A 19790-nucleotide genomic window follows, 5' to 3' on the forward strand; every position below is an offset into this window, starting at 1 on the left:
CACACAAATGGGAGGCAGCCTGGAAGATAAGATGTGTGAGGATTTTAATGTTCAGATCCTTAAAGAGAGTAGACAAAACTGACAGATCTCTTGATTTGAGTTGGGAGGGCTTCAAGAGGTTATGTGATGAAATTATAGAAGACCACATGTCTGAAAGATATCAAGAAATAGTCTTCTGTATAGATGCATCAAGTATTGGAATAACCTAGAGGATAATGTAACTTAAGTTGAAATCAAAGCAATTTTAAAATTAGTTATGATAATTGGAGAAAAAGAGATGGGATCCCACAAGCATAACTCTTTTCCTATGGGTCACCATGAGCATAGCTCCCTTCCTGTATAATACAACTAGGTAAATACAGTAAAAATATACAATTCAGATGACAATACTGTTTCTTTTTTGAGTGATTTATGGTCCAACCCAGTGGCCATGACTGTATACCTTAGGGCCACAAACCTCATGTAAAAGAAAACCAAGGCTACCAAATGATTGATTGTTATTATTTCCAGACCATTTCACTTCCACACTTCGATGCAAGAATCATTGTGAACAGAAACTGGCAAATGTCGTTGGTAAAGTGCGTGAAGATTTTCTCCCATCATACTTCAATTATCTACAGTATTCTTATTTTAAAGGTAAAGTAATTTATTTATTTTATTTTATCTATTTTCTTTGTAAGGGATGTGGGATTGTTGAAAGGTGGGTAGCCTTGACCAGGTCATACCTCTTGAAAAGGGGGAAAGGACCTCTTGATATGTGCATGGACTTATTTTCTTTTTTATTGAATGTATTTATTCTCAACAGCTGGTGACTTGCTGAAAGCTTGTGAAGCTGTTGCATCCTACTTAACTTTGATCCCAGAAGATGAAGTCCAGATAGGCAATAAAGAATTCTTTTTAGAGCAAGAGAATGTCAAAGAGGGGTATTTTGTCCCTAGAAAGGTAGGTAATTTCTGGGACTACATTGCCCTTAAAGGTTATTGAAATTGTGAATGAACAAAGGAATGACATGAACTAAATGGATATTTGTATCTGCCTCTTAGATAAGTTAGTGAGGATGGGAGGGTGGGGTCACCATATCATGAAACAGTGGTAGTAAACCAGCTTTAGCTGTTTGGCCCTACTTGCTGAAGAACTGTTCCTCATTGCAGTGCTTTTGACTCAAACAGTATGGTAGGGGACAGGGTGACCCTTCAGTCCATAGGTACTGTGATGAGAGAATTGGTAGGATGGGTTTTTGTTTGTTTCTGATGTGTGTGTATTTTGGCACAACTAGTCTCCCATATAAGAGAGAAAGGGCCTTCATTATGTATATATAATGGAGTCCCATTGCAGGGTAGTATTAGCTGGCAATAAAAGTGAATGATACTCAAGTTTCCTTGCTGAATCCATCCAGCACTCATGTGCTGTTTGAGAAAAGTTTTCTGGTGTAGTGGGGTTCCTCAAATCCATGTTGGTTTTGGGAGGTAGGTATGTTATATGTTTCTTTCTGTTGCAGTAATGAGATTAGTCTAAAGGATGCTGGATCAGGTGGTTTGGTTTTAGTATAGATAATATGTAATGTTTATATAGGTATTGAAATAGCTCTAGGCATTTGTTTCTGATTTAAACAGTTTTTTATTTTGTAATATGTTAAGAGTTTGTTTTTGTACTAGAGTGTTTTTGGATGTCAGCATTGTTTATTGGCTGCACATAAACCCACAATTCACCCATCCCATACCCATTAAAAACCCCATCTGTAGTCCCTCCCATCGTAGCACTTCATGGATAAAGGGTCTCACACAATGCAACAAGACAGGCCCTTACAGCTGAAGTAAACAAGAAGGATTCCCTTTGGGCCATGTTATTTCCTCATCCATTCACAACCACTTTCCAATCACTCATATATTACCCTCTCCCTTCCCTGTTCAACAGACATTCCTCTTTCATCTAAAGTTATTTTCACCCCATCCAACCACCTCATTCTTAGGCTACCCCCTCAAGTTAGGTTCGTTCATCTCTGCCTTCTATATGCTTTTTGCTAGTCTTTCTTCATTCTTTATCAAATACACTTGATGTTCAAATGATATGCAGACCAATCAGTCATTGCCTCAAGTGCTAAGTAGAAAACTTGCAGCCTCACGGTGGCTGGCACTGGTGCTCGAAACCTCCCACAGATCTCTGTGGGAAGAAACTTTGGACTTAACTGTTGTATTGGTGTGGGACTCCTTCTGTCACTGGTTGAAAGTTGTATGGAGAGAAGTTGCTGGTTGTAAGCTCTTAATGTTTAAAATAAATGTAAGAAATACAGCTGAAATTGATAGAGAGATCTTGGGCTCAGTCTGGAGACTGAGTGTCAGCTCCTCAGGGCTGCACCTCTTGTGAGATGAGGGTGTTAATGTGTTTTGAAAATGAGCAGCTTCTCCATCCATCTTAAAGGACCACCATGTGCAGGTACCTGTCAATGGTCGTAAGTGATATACAGGCTAATCATAATGATCAAGAAACCATCCTACTTACTTTTCTGTATATACAGTATATGTATAAGATGTTTTTTCTTTTTTTCTTTTAGGAAGTTGTAGAGTACAAAAAGAGGAGAAACAGTGAGGAAACCCTGATTGATTTCATTGAGAAAAGCTTTTTATTCATCATCAGTACGGATTCAGACAAAACTGATGAGAGTCTTCTAGAAAAGGTAACAAAGTCTTTAGAGTTGTTTATGGCAGAATTCATGGAAGTTATTGGTAATCGAATGTTCTAATTGTTCCACTCATGGGAACAGTGGTTATATGGGTTTTTGTTTGTGGTGTGAGTGTGTGTTTTGAAGTAGCTACCCCATTATAAGAGGGAAAAGGCCTTCATTATATGTGTAAAATAGTGCAATCAACCAGTTGAAAGATATTATGGTACTTGAAATATCTTAGGTGAGTGTACCTTGATCCAAATTAGGATAATGTTTTGGAAAATAAAAGAGAAATATAATGTTTAGGTCATGAAATAGCTCTCTTTTATTTATTCATCTAAGTGATATTATCTGTATTTGTTAATTTATTTTTCATGTATTATGTATGCTGGTCATTAGGAGATTTCATTGGTTTTAGATTCTTGAATAGTTTCACCTTCATATATATATATATATATATATATATATATATATATATATATATATATATATATATATATATATATATATATATATATATATATATATATATATATTTTCCTCTTTCTTTTAATACAAGGATATTATTTAGCATCATGTAGATTTTCATATAGTACAAAGCCAAGGTTTGAAAATTATGAAAGCTGGTAAGACATCTGGGATTGATGAGTGTCATGCAGTGTCTCATAAAGGGAGGAAGGGTTATAGTGGAGTGGCTATTGAGGTTGTATAATGTGTACAAAGGAGGAAAATGTACTGGAGGACTGCAGGAGTGCTTGTATATTTTTGCTTTACTAAAGAAAAGGGTACAAATGTGAACATAGTAGTTTTAAAGGGATGGATTTGCTGAGCATAGTTGGATAGGCATATGGGAGGGTGTTAATTTAGAGGGTTTGGAGAGGAACACAGGGAAAGTGTTGAGGAACAGTGTAGGTTTAGGAAAGGTAGAGGGATTGTGGGTCCACAGAGTGAGATCCAACAGTTATGAAAATAAAGATATCCTGAAATCAACACAAAATAAAACACCAAGAATAGTAACCATCTGCACTAAAACAACACCAATGGAAGAAACTAAAATCTTTCTCATAGAACAACATATGAGAACATTAGGCACAGTTCTGCACAAGAGCCCTTGAACACTGCCATCCTGCACATCATTTCACACAAATACAGCCTACCTAATGCATCACTAAAACAAGTGCAGTAGTATTTTACTCAAACATCTACAATAAATTACCCCTAGTACCCCCACAAATTCCATACAAAAATACATCCTAGGGGTTGCATATCTCTTGGATGAGAGAACTGGGGCAATAGATTGATGGATTGATTTACTGATTGATCAACCACAAATTTCAGATGTACGTACAGCCATACATATACCAAGGCTTTTTTCCCCCTTACAAGGGAGGTAGCCAAAAAGAAAAAGTCATAAAATCATTCCCACCTATTCCATCCCTAAATACACTCCAAGTACAGCCAAACATGTATTAAAAGGCCCTTTTCATGTCTTATAAAGGGAGTGGCTGAGTCAAATCATACATCCCTTGTTTACGTATCCCACACCCATCCAAAAACCCATTTGTTGTCCCTGCCATCTTAGCTCCTTGTAAATGAAGTGCCATCTTTATCTCCTATCCACATTTTGGATCAGAGGTAATACAACAAAATATGGCACCTCCAGTGTAGGACCAGACAGCCAAGACTGGCTTACCCCCACCACTTCATTACATGAGTGGAGTGTATTAGGGATGGAATGGATGGGAATGGTTTTTATGCCTTTTTCTTTTTGGCTACCTCCCTTGTAAGGGGGAAAAAGCCTTTGGTATATGTATGTATGTACTTCATTACATGGTAATCCCCCACCCAACCCCCATTTACCTCAGAAATATATAGAACAGAAAAAAAGAAAACCATTTGGGCCAAGTCATTTCTTCATCTATTTACAGCCACCATCCATTAACACCTATCTCTTGCTCTCTTCCTTTATTGCTCAACAGACATTTCTGTTGCATCATCCAGTGCCCTCTTTACCATATTCATATACCTCAGTCTCATTCTTCCCTCTACCTCTGTATTCCATATTTTTTTCACTCATTCTTCTCATATGCCCAAACCATTCCAGTATTCTTTGATCAACCCTGTTTGCTAACTTTCTAACCCTGCTCTCTGTCTCACACCTATATTTCTCATTTTATCTATCCTTATATCTCTGACCATACTTCTTAAACACCCCATCTCAGACATATTTGGCATCTCATTTCTGCCTGAGGTAAATGACAAGGCTGCTCCATACAGTGTTGTGGGCACAATTTGATCTTGTTAATTTTTTTTAGTTTGTTGAGTAATGTGTAACACATCTCATATGATCAGGAATTTGATTTTCACATAGAAGAAATAATAGTTTCAACTGAGGTCAAATAAGTTTGAAACCTAATGTACAAGGCAAAGTATTGTGAATTAAATGGTGATTATAGGATTTTTTTTTTAATTCTTTTATGAAGAATTTGAAAGGCCCAGTTTGATTTAATGTCTTCAGAACCCAAGAGTTGGTACTTTTATTTATGCTAGCATGATTTTGCCTCATCATTGTTATGTACTGTATATATGCTGCTAATGCTTTTGGCCACTTATCTAATAACTGCAGACAGCCTCCAGTCTGGGGAATGTAATTTGATTAACTACAGTGAATTATGGAGGACAAGTGAGTGTTTAAGTAGTGAAGTAAACACATAGAACTGAGGGAGTCTTTATTCTCAAGTGTTGTCCCTACCAGGACTTTTTCAGAATGTATGGATGAAGATGAAAATTTCAACTTACCGGGTATATACAATGCAGTCATTATTGCCTCACAGTGTTCTTCCAGTATCCTTTTGCTTCTTTTCACTTACCTCCTTTGTCTCATTTACCACCAACCAACTTATTGGTTTTACTAGTTTGATTAATCTTGATGGCTACTGCAAGAATGGGTGGCAGTATAGATTGCTTCTGTAAGGGTCCTCTCTTCTTCTTCTTCTTCTTCTTCTTCTTCTTCTTCTTCTTCTTCTTCTTCTTCTTCTTCTTCTTCTTCTTCTTCTTCTTCTTCTTCTTCTTCTTCTTCTTCTTCTTCTTCTTCTTCTTCTTCTTCTTCTTCTTCCTCCTCCTCCTCCTCCTCCTCCTCCTCCTCCTCCTCCTCCTCCTCTTCTTCTTCTTCTTCTTCTTCTTCTTCTTCTTCTTCTTCTTCTTCTTCTTCTTCTTCTTCTTCTTCTTCTTCTTCTTCTTCTTCTTCTTCTTCTTCTTCTTCTTCTTCTTCTTCTTCTTCAAGGTTCCTCTTTTTTTCTTTCTTCTTCTGTAAGGTTCCTCTTTTTTTTTCTTTCTTTCTTTCTTTCTTTCTTTCTTTCTTTCTTCTTCTGTAAGATTCCTCTTTTTTTTCTGTAAGGTTCCTCTTTTTTCTTTTTTTTTTTTTCTTTTTTTCTTTTAAGTCCATTGTGTACTTGCCTGACGAAAAGAAAGTAGAGATGCTAAGAAAAGAGCTAGAAAAGGGAGAAAATTTGTAGAAGCAGCTTATATTGCTTCCCATTCCTGCAGTAGCTATTGGGATGGATTTGTTGAATTAACAAAAGCAATAAAGTGGATAGTAGTTAATGAGCCAAAGAAGATGGATTGAAAGAACACTGTATTTCTATTTATGGAACTTCCCCTTCCAGACAGGGTTTAGAAGGTATGGAGTTTTTAAAACATGAGAATTTAATGTAGTGTGACTGCTATGCAGCTGTGAATCATCTCCACTCCTGACCTCTTACCCAAGTAGAAATGTTCTAAGCTGTTCAGCCAGCAAGCATCCCAACAGTATATTTACCTAATTGTATTTACCCATTTGAATGTACCTATTTGTAGTATACATGAAAGGAGTTATGTTTTTAATGTCCTCTCATTTTCCAATTATAATAATAGTAATTGTTGCCTTGAATTTTCCAAAGTGGAAAACCCACAACCCCACAGTGGCTAGCAGTGGTCCCTGGACCATCCCACAGATCTTTCAGGGAAGAATCTTTAGACTTTTGTCTGTGTTATATTGGTATGGGGAACAGTCACTAGTTATCAACTCTCTATGCATGAAAAGGTGGAAGAAATAGAGTTGAAATTGATAGAGATCTTGGGCCCAGTCCAGAGACTAAGTGTCAGTCCTTTAGGGACCTCCTAATAGAGGTGAAGAAGCTGACAGGTTTTTAAATTGGTCAGCTTTGTTGTCCATTTTGCTTGATACCACATGCAAGTACCCATCATTGGCCCCTTCTCCATTTATCATACCTAGTTCTTTGTTCATGGTTCCAACTTGGATTGTGAGGCAATGTTGGTTGCATAGTATATAAATTGAGACTCAACTTTTTATATGCCATCCCTGAGGAAATCCCAGTAGGGAAGAAATGTTAGAGAATAAAGACTGCCATTGTCCTCTGTTTATCACACCACGACACTTGATAACTAGAGTATTTTGTAATGCAGTTCTAATTTAATTACATGGGCTTCCTGTAATTGAATTACATTATGTGGCATGAAGTAAAGCAAAATTTGTAAAGTGCTATAAAATTGAAAGAATTAATGTGCTTATCCAGAAGTAAAGGCTTCTGTCAGCATTGCATGAATATAACAGTGAATCTTGGCTTTGTTTGATAAATCCTTTAACATTAATTCTTAGAAATTCATTATAAAAACCCGTAGGTTTCAGACTTGTTCACATAACATCCAAGTACTTTTCACATTAGTAGTCAAGGGAAATATTTTTGTTGTTTAACCATAAGATGTCATATATTTGAGAATGAAATGTGTTCATAACTTTTCTTGTTAGTAGTAATAATAACTTTGTTTCCCCTACTTTTTTATGTGTCTTCAGTTTCATTACCTAAAAAATATGACAAAATGATATAAAGGATAAATGAAACAGGAAATGATAGAAGAATAATGTAGTTGCTTTAAAAGAACAGATTGCATAGACTGAGTTTTTTACTTTAAGATGCCTTAGTGAGGAAAGGTGTGCAAAGTAGTGATTGTTCCTGTGATTTTTGGATCTAGAGAAGGTATATGATAAAATACATAGAAAAGTAGTATGGGAGACTGTGAGAATGTATGAAATTGAAGGAGAAATTTTGAAGCAGTGAAGAGTTTTTATAAAAGATAATCTTGGATGAGAATGTGTAGTAATGACTGAGATATTTGAGGTGAATTTGGTTTAAGATAGGTGTGTAATGTAATTGTGGTTGTTTGAGTACATAACATAAAGATGCTTGATAAAAGAAGTAAGTTATGAGTAGTGGAGTAAATTGGGAGGAATAAAAGGTTGAGAATAAGTGATAAATAGCCTTGTGGATGTGGATGATACCATCCTAGTAGTCGAGTCAGAGAAGTGCTTGCATTGGATGGTGAGATAGGAAATGTCAGAAGGGAAAACAGAAACTTATTGTGTCTGAGGATAAGGTTATGGTGGTATCCAAGGGTGGAGAGCACAAGGTTGATGTCCTACAAGGAAGACATCAGAGAGAATCATCCCTCTGCTGGTTGTCTTTGTATTCCAACATTACTCACACCTCTATCTAGAGATGTAGGCCAGAGGGGCTAGCACTCTATATCCAGACTAATATTAAGATCTCTTCTTCCATTTCAAATTAGGGATGACAACTGGTAAGTGCTCCCTAATCCTCTTACCCACTAGGAACACAGAAACATTTTTCCATATAGATGCATCTACTTTTATAATAGCATAGATGATATAGCCCAAACTAATAGCACAAGTGAATCTAAAACTCCCTATAATAATGTAACAAAAACCGATTAAATATGTAGCTTCTTTCCTGTATATTATACAAATACAGTGCTCGACAAGGATGTACGAACGGTTAGCGAGAATGAGTGATGAGGAGTGTTGAGGACTGTTTTTGCTGAAATGCACAATTTTATATAAAAATTAGCATATGGTTGCATTATTTGACCTATTTTCTTTAAAATGTGTGATTTCCATGTAATTTGATCAAAGAGAAGTTACGTTTTTATCCTCTACAAAATTACCAACCACATACCGTCCGACTCACTAATTGCCGACCTCAACCAAACAATGACGGTTTTTGCTCAAATGCACAATTTTATATAAAAAATTAGCATATGGTTGCATTATTTGACCTATTTTCTTTAAAATGTGTGATTTCCATGTAATTTGATCAAAGAGAAGTTACGTTTTTATCCTCTGCAATATTACCGACAACAGCTATGAATACCGTCCGGTTTTTGCTGAAATGCACAATTTTATATAAAAAATTAGCATATGGTTGCATTATTTGACCTATTTTCTTTAAAATGTGTGATTTTCATGCAATTTGATCAAAGAGAAGTTACGTTTTTATCCTCTGCAAAATTGCCGACCGACTCGCTCATAGTCGACCAAACTCGAACAAGAACGGTTTTTGCTGAAATGCACGATTTTATATAAAAAATTAGCATATGGTTGCATTATTTGACCTATTTTCTTTAAAATGTGTGATTTCCATGCAATTTGATCAAAGAGAAGTTACATTTTTATCCTCTGCAAAATTACCAACAATGGCTATGAATACCATCCGAATCACTCATAGCTGACCAAACTTGAACAAGGATGGTTTTTGCTGAAATGCACAATTTTATATAAAAAAAAATAGCATATGATTGCATTAATTGACATATTTTCTTTAAAATGTGTGATTTTCATGTAATTTGATAAAAAAGAATTTATGTTTTTATCCTCTGCAAACTTACCGACCACAGCTACGAATATTGTCTGACTCATTAATAGCCGACCAAACTCGAACAAGAACGGTTTTTGCTGAAATGCACGATTGTATATAAAAAATTAGCATATGGTTGCATTATTTGACCTATTTTCTTTAAAATGTGTGATTTCCATGTAATTTGATCAAAGAGAAGTTACATTTTTATCCTCTGGAAAATTGCTGACCACAGCTATGAATACCGTCTGACGGTTTTTGCTGAAATGCACGATTGGTCAAATTACATGAAAATCACACGTTTTAAAAAAAATAGTCGAAATAATTTAACTATATGCAATATATTACAGTACATACATACATATACCAAGGCTTTTTCCCCCTTCCAAGGGAGGTAGCCACAAAAGGAAAGGCATAAAAACACTCCCACCCATTTCATCCCTAAATACACTCCACACCCCTCCCACCCTTCCTCTCATCTGAGCACCTCCTGGATGACGGGTCATCCCTGCACCCTGCCCACCGCCCTGGGTCAGAAGCAGTGTCGCAAGACACAGTACATCCACAGCAAGGCCGCTTCATTTAATCGGCGACCCCCCCTCTCCGTCCCCCTTTGCATATAAGGAGAGGACGGGGAGAAATCCCTTCGGGCTGCGTCAAAATTTACTCACACATACTACCCCACCCCCCACCCCCCCGCCCATTCCTCCTCATGCAGTCACAACATCATCCATATACAACCATTCTCCACTCACCTCTGTCTTCCGTCCTCTCCCTTCCTTCCTCAACAGACATTCCCCTCTTCCCCAAAGCCCCCTTCACCCCATCCATCCACCTCATCCTAGGACGTCCCCTCATGTTCACTCCCTCCACATCTGCCTTCCATACCTCTTTTACTAGTCTTTCTTCACTCATTCTTTCCATGTGTCCAAACCATCCTAATATTCTTTCATCAACCGTCTCTCCCAAATCCTTTTTCACCCCTGTTCTCCTCCTCACCTCCTCATTTCTCACTCTATCTAGCCTAGTAACCCCCACCATACTTCTCAGACACCTCATCTCAAACACATTCAAACTCCTTCTCCCTTCTTCTCTTATGTTCCACGTTTCTGCCCCATACAGTGCTGTTGGCACAATCACTCCTTCATACAGTCTCCTCTTCGCATCCATTCCCAAATGTCTATTTCTCATTACACTCTTTAAACCACCAAGGCATTTACTCGCTTCTCTCAATCTACATTCTACCTCCACCTTCACTCCACCTTTTCCTGCTACACTTGCACCCAAGTATCTAAAACTATCCACTTCCTCCAGTCGCTCTCCCTTAATGTTCACTTCCAGTCTACTGCCACTTTCACCCCTTGTACATCTCATCACCTTACTTTTACCCACATTTATCTTTAGCTTTCTTCTATCACATACTCTCCCAAACTCTGCCACCAGCTTCCTCAATCCCTCCTCTGACCCTGCCACAAGCGCAGTGTCGTCCGCAAACAACAGCTGGCTCACCTCCCACTTTTCTCCATTTTCTTTAACCATCTCCAATCCCTGACTCACTACCCTAGCATTCACCTCTCGCACCACCCCATCCATGTATAAGTTGAACAGCCAGGGCGACATAACGCATCCTTGACGAAGTCCCACCTTTACTTCAAACCACTCACTCTCTCCATTTCCAATCCTAACACATGCTCTACTACTCACATAAAAACTCTTGACAGCTCCCAAAAGCTTTCCTCCTATCCCATAAATCTGCATAACCTCCCACAGTGCCTTTCTGTCTACCCTATCATAAGCCTTTTCCAGATCCATAAAAGCCCAAAAAACATCCTTCCCCTTTCCTATAGCTTTCTCACATATCTGTCTTACCACAAAGATCTGATCTACACAACCTCTACCCGTCCTAAATCCACACTGTTCCTCACCAATTACTCCTTCTGTTCCTCTCCTAATCCTCTCAATTAAGATTCTCCCATAAGCCTTCCCTACTACACTCAACAGGCTAATCCCTCTGAAATTACTACATTCACACTTGTCCCCTTTTCCCTTGTAAAGAGGAACTATACAGGCACTACTCCAGTCCTCCGGTACTCTACCCTCTCTCCAGCAAACATTAAATAATCTCACCAACCAGTCCACCATCACTGAACCTCCCTTTTTCAGACATTCTGCATGACATCCATCCAGACCAGGTGCCTTACCTGCTTTCATCATCTTTACAACTGCCTTCACCTCATCCTTCCTTATTTCTCCTCCATTCTCCTCACTCATCACTCTCATTTTCTTCGTATTTCCCACTGCAGCTATCTTTCCTTCTCTATCCTCCTTCACATTCAGCAACTCCCTAAAATATTCTGCCCATCTTCCCCTCACTGCCATCTCTTCCATTATCAACTCTCCATCTGTACCTTTTACCTTTTCTTCCCTACTTGATTCGCCTCCTCTTCCTCTCTTAATTTCTTTCCAAAACATCTTTTTATTACTTTCAACATTTTCTGTCATACTCCTACCCCATTTCACATCTGCTCTCCTCTTTGCCTCCTTTACCTTTTGCTTTACTTCTCTTTTCTTTTCTTTGTACGTCTCATATGACTCCCCTGTCCTCTTTTGTAACCAATCTGTGAATGCTCGCTTCTTCTCTTCTACAACCTTCTTTGTTTCCTCATCCCACCATTCACTACCCTTTCTTCTATTTCCCCCTGTCCTTCTTGTTCCACACACCATCCTTGCACACTTTAAGACTCCCTCCTTGAACCATCCCCATTCCTCCTCCACACCCATCTCTGCTCTATCCTTTACTCCCTCCCACTCCTCCTTCAGCTTCTTTTCGTACTCCTTCTCCTTTTCCTTTTCATTCAAGGAGTTCACTCTAAGAACCTCCCTACCTTTTGTCCCTTTCCTCCTTCTCCATCTATCCTCCACTCTCAACTTACCTTCCACCAAAAAATGATCTGATATTCCCCCACCCTCTCCCCTTAGCACATGTACATCCTTAACTCTTCCTATCATAATCCTATTTACCACTACATAATCCATTAGCGCTCTATCTACCACCCTTCCCTCCACCACCCTCTCCCATGTGTACTTATGCTTGACTTTCTTCCGAAACACTGTATTTGCTATCATCAACTCTCTTTCTAGACACATTTCCACCATCAACTCTCCACTACGATTTTTTCCTGGAACTCCACACTTCCCAACCACTCCATCGATTGGACCATTTCCCACTCTAGCATTAAGGTCTCCCAGTACTATTACATTGGCATTTCTTCCTAAACCCTCTATGCACTCATTTAAATCTATCCAAAAGGCCTCCCTTTCTTCCATGCTCTTCTCACTGCCCGGCCCATATGCACTTACAAAGACCCACATCTCCTTTCCCAGTTTCACCTTCATCCACATTATCCTTGAGGAAACCTCCTTCCACTCCACTACCCCTTTACCTATCTCCTCACTTACAAGAATAGCCACCCCTTCCCTCCCTCGCCCTCTCTTCACTCCTGATAACCTCCCACTTACACTCCCAAACATACACTCACCCTTCCCTTTCAACTTAGTTTCACTCAAAGCCAACACATCCAACTTTCTTCTCACAAACATACTACCTATCTCTTCCCTTTTACTCTCATCTGTACCACATCCACGCACATTAAAAGACCCAAACCTTAGGGTGCTGGCCCGAGGCCCGCCAGCACCCCTTATGCCTTCACTTTTGTCTTTAGGATGTGTGCCCCGTGGGGCTACAGGGAGAAGGATGCCTAGTCCCTCTCCCCGTCCCTTTCTTCTCGCCTCTTACGATCCAAGTGGGAAAACTTGGTGGCAGTATTCTTTTCCCCCACCACAGGGAATTTCCCCCACCACAGGGAAATAACACAATAGTAAGAAACTTGATAGAGTGTAGTTTGATCCATACCACCAGTGATCATAGATGGCGGGCAGGACGAATCATAGCTGTGGTCGGTAATTTTGCAGAGGATAAAAGTGTAATTTTTCTTTGATCAAATTACATGGAAATCACACATTTTAAAGAAAATAGGTCAAATAATGGTGCTAAGATGGGAGGGGTGTGGAATGTTTTCGGGGATGAAATGGGTGGGAATGTTTTTGTGCCTTGTCCTTTTTGGCTAGCCCCCTGGTAAGGGGGAAAAAAGCCTTGGTATATGTATGTATGTATGTGTGTATGTTAATTTTTTATATAAAATTGTGCATTTATGTAAAAACAGTCATTGTTTTGTTGAGGTCTGCAATTAGTGAGTCGGATGGTATGTGGTTGGTAATTTTGTAGAGGATAAAAACGTAACTTCTCTTTGATCAAATTACATGGAAATCACACATTTTAAAGAAAATAGGTCAAATAATGCAACCATATGCTAATTTTTATATAAAATTGTGCATTTCAGCAAAAACAGTCCTCAACACTCATCACTCATTCTCACTAACCGTTCATACATCCTTGTCGAGCACTGTATGTACATGCATAATAAGCATTGATCTTTTCCTTATACTACAATTAAGTAAATAGATAAATACATGCCAACAGGACTTTTTCCCCATATAAGTGGGTAGCCAAGTCAAAGCATACATGCATCTTACATCTATCCCACTCCCTGGCCTGCGGATAAAGGGTCATCCCTGTCTACCACCAAACAACTGGAGTCATGTGCAATGCAACAAGACACTGCCTCCACAACCCTTCCCCCAGATCCACTCTAAAATTATTGAGCAGACTGGAAAAACATCCCATTAGGCCAGGCCATTTCCTTATACATTTACAATCATTCTTCATTCACTCTTATATGCTGTCTTCCTTGCTCAGTAGGGTCCCTTTTACCCCATCCATCCACCTCATTTTATGGTCTTCTCAAGTTCACACCATCTATTGCTGCTTTTCACCCTCTTTTCTTTTTTCGAGTCTTTTCTCCCATAGGGCGATTGATTAATTATTCTATCCATCCTTGTATCACCATAAAAAATGTAGATACAGATATCCACAAAATTGACAAGATATGGCTGACAAAATTCTTAGCTGACAGATAGTGCAGAGTAACCCAAAACAACCAAGTTTCTGGGACTGAAAGACTACAATATTCCTACAAGGAGCAATACTCTCACTTATGCTATTCAATCTTTCCAAATTACTTCACAAAAATAGACTCAGAACATGACACCAAAACACTTGCCTATGCAAATGACCTGACAAAAATAACATCGCAACTATAAGATAGTGGCCAAGAATATCCAAACTTACTATGACAAACTAAAACAATAACTTAATAATAGGATGTGTGTGTATTTACCTAACTGTAGTATACAGGAAACAAATGGCACTCTTTGAGTCCCATCTCTTGCTCTTCAATTTATCACACCTACCCGTCATCCAGGATGTGCTAAGATGAGAGGGAGGGTGGAGGGGTGTGGAGTGTATTCAGGGATGGAATGGGTGGGAATGATTTTATGCCTTTTCCTTTTTGGCTACCTCCATTGTAAGGGGAAAAAGCCTTGGTATATATATGTATATACCCTCAAATTCATGTGCTCCAGCTTGGGCTATCTCACTTTCTAAACCAGCGTTTCTCAACCTTTTTACCCTTGTGTAACCTTTAAAATAAATTGCATGTCTCAAGGAACCTCTGCGCAAAAAAAAACACATATACCATATCTTTCTCATTTTATTTTCATTGTAATAATAGGTTAGATAGGATGATGTCTATATTACATTATTACAATAACCAAGAATATGTCTGTGTTTAATTATATTAAGTATTTGAAATTAAATAAAAAATCAAACGTGCATTAGCTTATCTCACTTGTTCTCGCGTAACCCTTAGGGAGCTTTTGTGGAACCTTAGGGTTCCAGGGAACCCTGGTTGAGAAACGCTGTTCTAAACTATTCCAAGTATTTTTGTATCTATATGGAAAACTATATTTCTTTACATTCTTTGTACACATAATCTTCCCTAATTTGTTATCTTGGCCTCCTAAAGCCCTATCCCTAATCAAGAGATCTCATCTGTCAATGTAGTCTATCCCCTTTAGCAACCTCAGTATAATCATACCACCACTTTCTCTTTGATCTTTCAAAGTTGGCAGACCCAGTGCTTTTAGTTCTTCACTTTGTGTATGACATACTACTGACACATAGTTTTAGCACTTGCTGTTTTCTCTTTCAATTTATTCCATATATCTATTACTCTGTGTGGAAAACTGTTCTTTTTCAAAGTTTCAAAGTTTCTCCAACTATTCTGTTGATATGTTTGTCTGGTGACATGTCATTGCTGATAGTTAATCGTAGGTCCCTTTCCGAGTTGACTTTTTTAACTTCTTTTGTACCAATTTTATATAGTCCTGATATTCTCTTTTTGCTTTTTCCAAATTCCATTATACTACATTTCTTGATGTTGAAATTCACTTCACACTTTTGACTCCATTCCCAGACTTTGTCCAGGTCTTTTTGTAGTGATTTACAATCTTCCTCTGTACTTACTCTCTTTAGTAGTTTTGCATCATCTGCAAAGAAGTTCATATAACATTCCACACCTTCATCCATGTCATTTATATATATATGGCAAACATTATCAAAGCCAGTACGGAACCTTGTGGGACTCCACTTATCATTTCTTCCCAGGTCGAGTTTTTGTCTCCAAGTACTACACTCATTTTTCTCCTATTCAAGAAATCTTCCATCCATTCCAATAGCTTTCCTCGTACTCCACCTAGTTTTCAAATTTTTCTTAGTAGTTTTTTGTGTGGTATTTTGTCAAATGCTTTTTGTAAATCTAAGAAGGCACAATCTGCCCACCCATCCTTTTCTTGTATTATTTCTCTTAGCCTCGAGTAAAAGCAAATCAAGTTTGTGGCACATGATGTTCCACTTCTAAATCCAAACTGTTTTGGATATAGTATATTATTCTCTTCCAAATGTTTAATCCATTTACTTTTGATAACTTCTTCGCATATTTTTGCTATTGTATTTGTAAGGGAGACCAGTCTATAGTTGGTTGGATTTTCTTTGTCCCCTCCTTTGTATATTGGTACAATATTTGCATTTTTCCAATCTTGTGGTACTTTTCCTTCTTTAACCCCTTCGATACAATGACGCCTACGCAGGAGTCATGAGGAGCAAGTGGTACGTGAGGATGCCGATGTCAGCGTCTTGATTATATATATTGTAGTTGTACCTGTGTGACCTTTGCTTTTACTTTTAGGAATGTGCCCTGTGGGGCTACAAGGAGAAGGATGCCTAGTCCCAATCCCCGTCCCTTTCTTCTCGCCTCTTAAGATCCAAGTGGGAATACTTGGTGGCAGTATTCTTTCCCCCACCACAGGGAATTCCCCCACCACAGAAAAAGAATACTCAGAGAAATGGTACAGGACAGCAACAAGGGGTTGGGGGACAGCATAACGGAGGGACTGTCGTAGTATAAAAGTGTCATCATTTCTCTATGAACAGAGTTTTCCTCTATCATAGACAAAATGATGTGTGGCTCTGGTCCGTAGGGGCACCCCATATAGACCCTAAAGTATCGACTGCATGCTACTTTGCCACAATAACAAGCAGCCAATACCCCAGACGGGTGCTAAGATGGGAGGGAGGGTGGAGGGGTGTGGAGTGTTTTCAGGGATGGAATGGGTGGGAATGATTTTATGCCTTTTCCTTTTTGGCTACCTCCCTAGTAAGGGAGAAAAAGCCTTGGTATATGTATGTATGATGTATGTACCTGCGTGACCCCCATACTCTATAAACTGGCTTCATCATATTTTCTATGGTTATCAAAATTCATGGGTGAAAGAGAACGAGCAATACAGCGGTAACTTTATTTTTTATAATACGAGTATCATGACGCAACATCGCACGTCTGGCAGCTAATGCTGCCCGCAAGATTTTGGCCTGTAGTGAAGGGGTTAAGTGAGAAATCAATTATCTTGTGTATTTTGTCCGTTAGTACATCTATACATTCTTTCAATATCCAATTCGCAGTTCCATCCGGCCCGTGTGATTTTCTGATGTCAAGGTTTTTATTTGGTCCCTTATTTCTTTCTGTGTCACCATTATTTCTTTCATTGGGGGATCTTACTCTCTGTTCTTCCTCCCAATTTTGTGAACTTTCAATTGTGAATACAGATTTAAAATGTTTGATCATAATTTCAGCCATTTCTACATCATCTATATATTCATTATTTCCTTCACACAGTTTTGCTATTTCATGTTTATCTTTTAGTTTGTCGTTTACATACCTGTAGAATAGTTTAGGTTGGTCCTTGTATGTGTGCACATGTTTATATGTATATGTATTTGTATATGCACTTATAAATATACTCATGAATTTAAGAGCAAACTAGACACTGTGAGATACAAAGGTGGGACACCACGAGCGTAACTCCCCTTCCCATAAAATACAAATAGGTAGATCATAAAAATGTCACTACAGAATAGATCAAGCAACCTAACACTGTACCATGCTACCACAGACACAAATGCAAGACACACATAGGTTCGACTTGCTCACCTGTGTTAAAGTCATCATCTCATACTAAAACAGCACCAATAGAAAGTTGGCCTAGCTCTAAATCCATGCTCATGATACAGATGCCATACTAAAGACATGGACCTTATCACCCTCTGGTGCTCTACGTTTACACTATACATACAACAGTACGGTAATATAGAGGGAATGTGGAAGTGATTCCAGTTGCTTGGGGGGTATGAGTCTCCTGCAAGAAGATCTATATGTGTATAGATTTTATGTGAAAGAGAGTACGAGTGTAGTAAGAATCGGGTGGAGATAAACATGCTAATTTAGAACTTGTAAAAATTCAAGCTTGCTAAGTATATTGGAGAACAAGGGTTTAGTCCCTTTTCCAGTTAAATCAAGTTTCAGTTTAAAGGAAGGGTTTATCAAATAATGAACTGGAACCAAAAGGGTTAGTATAATGTTTCATGTATTTTTATTCATGCATTATCTGTGTTCATTAATGCCCTTTGTAGTGCTTTCATAGTGCTTGTGTTTACATTTTTTTTAACTCCTTTCAGAGACAAATGGGAGATGCTGCAGTCATAAATTTTACACTTCCATCCTCACATTCTCTTGACCTTAACCATGCACAGTCACCATCTGCTATAAAAGAGGAACTCTGATTTTCAAAGGCCTGTAGTGCTTTCAGTTTTATTGTATGGTCCTTTGTTCTTGTAAGAACACTTGTTTGAGTATGGAAGTTACATACATCACAATGGTGCTAATGAGCTTTATATTTTTGTTGCCATGATTTGCATGGAATACAGACAACCTTGGTAATGTGTATACTTAAGAGGTTCTTTAGTTGACATTTGACTTGGGAGTATTGATATGGCAAGCTACTAAGGGGTTACTGAGGGATAGAAGGACCTTTGTACTGTATCTTAAGTAGAGTTAGTTTAGATCTTCCTATCTTACTCAGATAATGATAGATGTGTATTGTTAAAAACTTTATGACCATTTTTTATGCTTGTCATTATCTTTTGATATTTTATACCATTTGAAATAAATTATGTTTGTGTTTCATGCATTTCATTGGCATCCTTCCCTTGAATTCAGTGAAAGTCATAGTATTTTCATCTTGGTATTATAAATGATCTGCTTTTATTACAAAATTTTAAGAGCTCCTCATTTATACTGGATGACATTGTGTTGGTTAATGTTTTTCTGAAATCAAAATGTAATATGACAATGAGTAATACAACCCATTTATAGCATTTTACATGTTAACATTCTGCTTAGGAAAAAAAAGCCTTTCACTAATATGCTCCATGTTGTATACATTTTCCATTGCTCATGTGCTAAGCAGCCATATCAATTTGATGTCTGCCCACTATAAAGAAGACCTCAAATACATATGCAGAGTAGACAGTACTGGCCTGTGCCGCAGATGGAAGTGAAAGTCGTCATGGAGGCAGAAGAGCTACAAGGGACCAAACGTGTTGTGGCAGATGGATTTGCATCTATAGAAGAATGTGAGATTCTTTCCAAACTTGCCAAGGTAGGGAAACAGAAGGATGACTTTCCTATGTGGCCATATAGTAGTATTTATTTTTGTAACATTTGTTTGTTGTGTTTATTAACATTTGTACATTTAGATATGTATGAATTTAGATGATAGGACCATTAAGAGGAACCTGCATTAGGTGGTTTTATGAGGTGGATGTCAGAGAAAACCATCTCCCAACTGTCTGTCTTCAGAATTTGTCAATATCCTCACCTCCATCTGACAGTGTTTCCTAGAGGGACTGACCAATCTTCAGACTGAACCCAAAATCTTTATCAACTTTGATTATTTCCTCCACTTTTCCACATAAGGCCTGACAATTGGTGACTGCTCTTGTTTATAGAAGCAGGTGATATAGAAAGAATCTCACATTAATTCAGTGCAGATATCAGTCCAAA

General features: G+C 38.2%; 1 protein-coding gene across 1 annotated transcript in view; it reads left to right on the forward strand.

Annotated features, from left to right (window-relative positions):
• Window positions 1-19790, forward strand: part of LOC143037047 (prolyl 3-hydroxylase 1-like) — a 60249-nt gene that overhangs the window by 14921 nt on the left and 25538 nt on the right. The window contains exons 5-9 of the mRNA XM_076205156.1: window positions 511-636; window positions 806-942; window positions 2552-2674; window positions 18404-18505; window positions 19249-19386. Of these exons, the coding sequence (XP_076061271.1) occupies window positions 511-636; window positions 806-942; window positions 2552-2674; window positions 18404-18505; window positions 19249-19386 (626 nt within the window). The remainder of the gene's footprint in view (window positions 1-510; window positions 637-805; window positions 943-2551; window positions 2675-18403; window positions 18506-19248; window positions 19387-19790) is intronic.

This window comes from Oratosquilla oratoria, chromosome 21 (assembly GCF_046742065.1).
Source record: "Oratosquilla oratoria isolate Oo_2021 chromosome 21, ASM4674206v1, whole genome shotgun sequence".
NCBI lineage: Eukaryota > Metazoa > Arthropoda > Malacostraca > Stomatopoda > Squillidae > Oratosquilla > Oratosquilla oratoria.